The sequence below is a fragment of the Athene cunicularia genome (genome assembly GCF_003259725.1).
Source record: "Athene cunicularia isolate RWA chromosome 14 unlocalized genomic scaffold, athCun1 chr14_part1, whole genome shotgun sequence".
Lineage (NCBI taxonomy): Eukaryota > Metazoa > Chordata > Aves > Strigiformes > Strigidae > Athene > Athene cunicularia.
Window position 1 is genome coordinate 11763862 of NW_020799118.1, and position 6824 is coordinate 11770685.

The following is a 6824-nucleotide window of genomic DNA, read 5'->3' on the forward strand; positions in this document are numbered from 1 at the left end:
AAGACCCCTGCAGCGAAGTCGCGTTGCAGATGGAGCTGGAGGCCATCCCACACGGGGAGATTTTGGGGGGCACAGGCATTGCCTCCCCCCTCCCGAAGCACCGCCCTGCTGCGGTGTGCTCACCCCCCTCCCGCCTCCAGCTGTAATTAGCAGCTTCATCAAGGTCAGGCAGAGTCGTGCAGGCTCCAGACTGTAAATTTACCACCAGCGGTAATTAAAGCGTGATTGCAGCGGGAGCGGCTCGGCCGGGCGCTGCGGGAGATGCCGGCTCCCTGCCACAGCCCTGGGCTGCAGTAAGCAGGGGTGGGGGTGGCTGGAGGGACAGCCTCTGTCCTCTGCCACAGGGACACGGGGACATACCTCTTGGACCCGACATGGTCCTCCCACCTCTCAGCCCATGCTTCCTCCAGTGACCCCCGCTCCAGCTCAGTTACAGCCCTTCGAAGCCTCCTTCTGCCCCAGCCCTAGTTGCATTCCTTTCTGCTGAGTCGGTGTAACCCAACCCAGTGCCGCTTTCGGGGAGGGGGTGGTGGGAGACCCTCCTGCCGCCGGGGTCTGCGGGGCACTGGGGAGAGCCAAACCTCTGGCACGACGGCCAGAGCGTGGGCAATCGCACGGCAGCGGGATTGGGGGGCTGGTGGGTTTGCTGTGCTCTTTGGTGGGGGGCTCTGGGGGAGAGGGGATGGTGGCAGGAGGCTCCTGGTGCGTGCTGGCCCATCTCCAGCCCATCCGATCCCGCTCTGCGGCACAAAGCATCCCCCCCCTTCCAGGCTCTCCCCATCGCCTGCAGGTCAGGGTGCTCCTCACCTAGAAACGTGGTGAGGCAGAAACCGCTGCCTGCTTCCCCCCATGCAAACTGTGGCAGCAGCTCTCGCAGGTTTAGGGGTGCCAGCGGCCTTGGGTGGTGGGTTACATCCCCCAGCATCCCCTCGCGCAGCCCAGTCCCCCTCCATGAGCCCACCAGCCTGCCCCAGCGCTGCTTTCCCGGTGGGGTACAAAATCAAACCCAAATGTTTCCACCAAGCGCCAGCTCAGCCCCCAGCAGCGCTGGGAGGTGCCGAGTGTGGGACAACCGTGTGAGCTGAGGACTTGGCCAGTGGGGCTGGGGTTGGTGGCTGTGCAGCACCCCTCTGCCCCCCATTCTGCCCCAAATACCGTGGGGAGCAAAGCACCGGGGTGGCTGCGTGGCTGTCAGGAGCTGCAGAAAGTGCTGGAGGATGGTGGGTGGGAGAGGGGACGCTGTGAACAGGCAGTGGTGTGAGAGGACAGTTTGGGCGTGGGAGATAAGATTACAGCCAACAAAGCAAAGCCTTCAAAGCCTGATCCCTTTGAGAAAGGTGGGAGACTGAGAGGCAAAGCAGAGGCTGCTCCTTGGGGGGGGCACTGGCTTGTGGGTGCCTGCTTTGAGATGCAGATGGGGCAGTGGGAATCAGCTGTGTCTGCAGGATCTGGGGGAAGACAGCGCCATTTCCAGGGCCTATAGCTGGTGTGTGGAGGTGGATGGTCCCTCCCCAGGTGGGTCAGCACCCGCTGGGTGCAGCTGGTGGGATTTGCTGGTGGCTTTCCAGTGCAGAGCTGCAGTCCCTGAAGCTTTCCCAGCGACTGTGAATCATAGTGCTTGAAATCCCAGCAGCAAAGAGACTGGGAGGCAATGCACCGCGGAGGTGCGTGGGGCTGAACACATTTGTCAGCCCCACGAGCAGGTTCTTGGCTCCAGGAAAAGGCAGATTTAGGCAGGAAGGTTGCACGCACTCTTTGCATCCTTTCCAGCACCAGGTGTGTGGTTGGACTTGAGCCTGTAGCACCCATGCAGCAGGGGAGAGACGCGGGTGCTTTCTGCTCGGAAAAACTCATCTGGTTCCACTAAACCACAGTCCATATCAGAATCCCCTCCCAGGCTGCTCTCACTGGTTGCAGACCTGTGCCCCACTTGGTGGTACTGGGGCCCATCTCCACTCGTCCTAGCTGTAGGTAGGCAGGGAGGAGCAGGGCTGAGCATGACGCCTCAGCTCCCGCCCAAAACCCGCCTTGGCAGCTTGGCCACTTTGCTTTGGCTCCAGGCTACGACTTGTGACTCGCATCCCAGAAGTATTTTTAGGCAGAAATCCACCAAGCGGGAGAGCTCTGGAGAGGATTTGGCCCTGCTAGCCCTGACTAAGCAGGTTTTCTTGGGCTCAGTGCCTGTGGGTGGATGCGCATGTGGCCTGGGGGGACCAGTGGTAGCCCCAGGAGTGTGGCTGGTGGCTGCATCCGCCTCCAAGGCTGCTGGGGTAAATGCTGTCTCTGGTCCCTTTGCTGTGGGGACAGGTCATCCCAGCTGGCAGAGCTGAGGGACAGGCTGGTGCCGATGTTTTCTTGGGAGTCAGAGAAGGGCTTGGCTGCCCCAGGGTTTTCCCGAGCCTCCTCTCCCTGCAGACCTCGCTGCCCCAATGGGCTGTGACAATTTATGGATGAAAAATGGTGCCACAGTCCTTAAACATGCCACGAGCTGGGGATTCATAGGTGGTGCGGCGGCCTCTGCTAATGGATTGAATAACCTGGCTGTCACCTTCAGGGAAAAAACTACAGCCCTGTTCTGTGTGAAATATATTAACTTGGTCCTTGCTTAGTGTTTAATTGTGATGGAGCCGGAGAGTCCTGAGCTGAAGCTCATGGCTGCCACAAGCTCAGTCCAGCCCTTGTTTATGGCCTTAACGCTTGAGTAGCCAAATGAAAACCTGGATTTGAACCGAAAATGCCAGAGGGGAGATGCGTGCGAGGGATTCAGGAGTCACCAAAGCTCACCCAGGGGAGCGGAGCCCCTCTCAGTTGAGTTTCCTGGGCTGCCCCTGCACCTGGAACCACTGGAGGTGGGTTGGGGTCGTCCCCCTCGGCGCCCCCCACCTCCATCTGCCTCTGCCCTGTAGGGATGGACCTCTCGGCCAACCAAGACGAGGAGGGTGACCAGGAGACCTACCAGCTGGAGATCAACAAGGACACCAAGAAATGCGCCTTCAGGACCTACACTGGGAAGTACTGGACCCTCACCTCCAACGGGGGCATCCAGTCCACTGCCTCCACAAAGTGAGTCCCCTGTCCCTGGCAGCTCGGGGCCATCCCTGGGCTTTGGGGACCTCCCAGAGGGATCCAAGGGGGATTTTTCAGCCTAGGCGCTCGCCCCAAAACACTTTTCAAGCGAAGGCAGCAAATTCCCTGGAGAGCCAGGGCTGGGTCAGGGCTTGCCGCCCACAATGCTCGGGAAGTCCCTCGGGCCACGTAATCCTTCCCGGCCAGCTGGGGCTGTCGAAATGCTTTACCCTGCAGTTCAACCCTACGCTTGCTGAGAGCCGGGCGGAAACCCCAAAACTGCATTTGGCTGGCTGCCTGCCTCCTGCCTGCAGGGCGAGGGCTTCCCATCGGGATGGCCACCGCCGTGGGGCTCATCCCTCAAAACTGCATCAAATTGAGGCCTCCTGAGCCAGCCGTGGCCCTTTCCGAGCCAGCGGGGTGGCACTGGCAGGGTCTCCGTCCGTTGCATCCCACTGACCACCCTCTCTGCCCCCGCAGGAACGCGAGCTGCTATTTCGACATCGAGTGGTGTGACAAGCGCATCACCCTGAAAGCTGCCAACGGCAAGTACGTGACGGCAAAGAAGAACGGGCAGCTGGCAGCCTCCATGGAGACAGCTGGTAAGGGACCCCCTTAGGGACCCCTGCCCCACGCTGGGGCAGCAGAGGACGAGCAAAGTGTCTTCCCCTTCCCCAGCCAGGCTCCTCTTCCAAGTGATGGTCAGGGATGCAGGCAATAAGTTTTCTTAATGATGGTTTCACGTGCTGTGAGATGGGGGGACAGATGGGGTAGGTGAGAAATGGGTGGGGGATACAGCCCACTCTCCTCGCTGCTGCCTGCCAGGCTGTGCACTGCCCTCCCCAGGCCGCTCTCACAGCCCCTCTCCCCTGCCGTGCAGGTGAGACAGAGCATTTTGTGATGAAGCTGATCAACAGGCCCATCATCGTCCTCCGCGGCGAGCACGGCTTTATTGGGTGCCGGAAGGTGACCGGCACCCTGGACTCCAACCGCTCATCCTACGACGTCTTCCAGCTGGAGTTCAACGATGGGGCCTACAACATCAAGGGTGAGTTCCTGGGAATGGGTGTGGGCCAGGGGGGTGATGGCCATTGGGGTCCCCATGGTGGCTCACAGGGCCACCTTGTCCCCCTCTCCCTCTGCCTGCAGATGCCACTGGGAAGTACTGGATGGTGGGGAGTGAGTCGTCCGTCACCAGCAGCAGCGACACCCCTGTGGACTTCTTTTTTGAGTTCTGCGACTATAACAAAGTGGCTATCAAAATCAATGGCAAATACCTGAAGGGTGACCATGCCGGGGTCCTCAAGGCATCCGCCGACACCATTGATGCCTCCACCCTCTGGGAATATTAATGCACTTTAGCGTACCTCCCATTGCCAACTTTTCTTTCCCCTCCTTCGTCCTTTTTTTCTTTTGAGTTTTGTTTCTCTCTGTAAAAGGGTTTTCAGACTGGCTTGCCCTTCCCTCCTGCCATAGAGTCAGGGTGTTATGTGGGAGGTGGGTCTCCATAAATCTCTGTAAGAACTGGAAAAGTGATGGGGCAGCCTGCCTATAGCTTTGTAGAGGGGTCTGTTTCTATTCCCCCCGCCCCTCCAGGTTTGCTAGGCTTGGAAACTGCCCTACCCCCCCCCTCCTGGCCCCAAGCATCACCTTAGGTAGTTCATTTTCCTCTCCTCGACTGAAAAAAAAGGGAATAAGATCACCTCTGTGCTCACTTCTGCCATATCAGCGCTGGCACCGCCTCAGTCTGTGCTGCCAGTGTCCCCCGGAGCACCTGTCCCATCCCGCCTGCTCCAGGCAGGGGCAGAGCGATGGTGCTGGGCTCAGGCGGCTCTTCCTGGCTCCTCCCCAGCAGCTTCTCTCTGCTCTTGGCTTTCGGGGCAGGATCCATCCCCAGCTGAGCTGTAAGAGGTGACCTTACATATCACAGCATTCCTGGGGACAGGGCTGGCGTGTGCTGGCACATGTCCCCGCAGAAGAGCCAGCAAGCTGACCTCCCCTGCGCCCCCCCTGCCCCATGCACCTGGAAATGATTTTTTAGGGTGATCCCGTCTGGAAAGCCTCAGCCTTTCATCTCATGGAGCCCCACACTCCTTGTCTCCCTCTGCCCCTCCTTGTGCTTCTGGCTCTGGAGGAGCATCGTAGACCCAGATGGTGGGTCCAGCTTGGCAGGCACCTGCCCCGAGGCTGGTCCTGCTGCTGTGCCTGGGAGGGGGATGGTGTGGAGGGGACACAGAGCAAGCCTGTGCCAAGGTGGGGGCTTCATCCAGCCCATCCCCAGCACTGACGGGCTTTGGTCCCCGCAGGAGCCTGGCTTGGCCGATGCAACCTCCCCTGGGCGGTGGCTGGAAGCATAAACTGCAGATTTTGGTTTACAGAATAGAAAATTTCCTTAGCAAACTTTGCACAGTGATATTTGCTCAGTACCTTTGTTTGTGTTTTTTTTTTGTTTTTTTTTTTCTTTTTTTTCTCTTTTCTTCTCTCATAAAATACTGGAACAGTGAAACAAATCACTGAACACCTAATGCTGAATTAGGAAGTGCCCGTTCCTGCGGGCTCCCCCAAGGACGGCAGCTCCCGGTCCCGCAGCCCCCGGGGCACCTGGGCTCGGCTCTCATGCCATCGCAACCCTACTGGAAAAAAAAAAAAAGACCAAAACAGTATTTTTGTTAGTCTCTATTTATATATGCTCTCCATGGCACTGTGTTACCAGCTGTTGTCTGTACTAGGTCTGCATTAGAGTATAACGCTGTTTGTAACGGGTGATGCTGACGTGTTCGTTAGGGTGTTGAAAGGCACTTTATCCTTTGGGGCCTTCCCAGGGCTGGTATTTGCTCCCTGCAAACACACCGAGGAGCCTTTTCCCCCACCGCAGGCCCTTGCTGGGGAGGGGCAGCAGTGGTGTCCCCCTCCCTACCCCACACCAAGGGTGCTCGCTGGTGCCAAAACAGGGCCGGTCCCTACTGCCGGAGGCAAGGCAGGGGCTCGTCAGCCTTAAAGCCATGTGGAGGGCAAACCCTCCGTGGGAGCTTGGTGCTAAACTCTCAGCTGGGACAGCGAGTGACCTGTCCCCTGCCAGGGGGACAACTCCAGGCCGGGGTCCCTCGCCGGCGCAGGGGATCCCGGCTGGGACTCTACCTCGGCTCTGCGCTCACATCCAGGGGCTGCCTGCGCTCGCACAGGCACCGCCCGCCCGGGGACCACGATGCCCCTCAAAGGACCGAGTGTCTTGATGAAGCCCTGCGTGACCCTGTGACTTGGCACACACTTTTCGCTGGCCTTCACCCCCCCCTGCCCCCGCCCTGTGTCGCCTCCTCCCCGTCCCTCGTCGCAGTTTGAACCATGTAACTCCTGCTCCGGCTTCTGTGTGACACTAGGTCAACATCCCTCCTGTCTCCTCTTATCGGGTGTTGTGACTCTCTGAAAACATCTCACTCCGAAAATATAAGTTTTGGGTTTGTTCGGGTTTTGGGTTTTTTTTTTTAATTATTTTTTTTGTAAGTGCCATTTGTATAACTTAAAAAAATAGCTTCAAATGGAGAAAGATGAATAAAAAAATAAAACCTGCATTCGGATACAAGCAGTGGTGTGTGGTCTGTCAGGGCAACCACAGCTGGGGCTGCAACAGCCTTTTAGCGAGAGGAACGAATCTGAGCGTGGAGCATTTGGAGTGATGGAGCCTTTGGGGGAAAAATTGTTTCACAAAACTTAAGTTGGCTGTAGAGGGCTCAGATGAATTGGTGGGAAGGGAATGGTGA

The 6824-nt window shown here is 58.3% G+C and overlaps 1 protein-coding gene across 1 annotated transcript; it reads left to right on the plus strand.

Moving 5' to 3' along the window:
• The first annotated feature begins 737 nt into the window (after window positions 1-737).
• FSCN1 (fascin actin-bundling protein 1) lies at window positions 738-5724 on the plus strand. The gene is made up of 4 exons (XM_026859090.1): window positions 738-3063; window positions 3547-3668; window positions 3947-4114; window positions 4216-5724. Exons 1-4 carry the CDS (start codon window positions 2909-2911, stop codon window positions 4416-4418), a joined length of 648 nt encoding a protein of 215 aa, XP_026714891.1. The 5' UTR covers window positions 738-2908; the 3' UTR covers window positions 4419-5724.
• Window positions 5725-6824: the final 1100 nt, after the last annotated feature.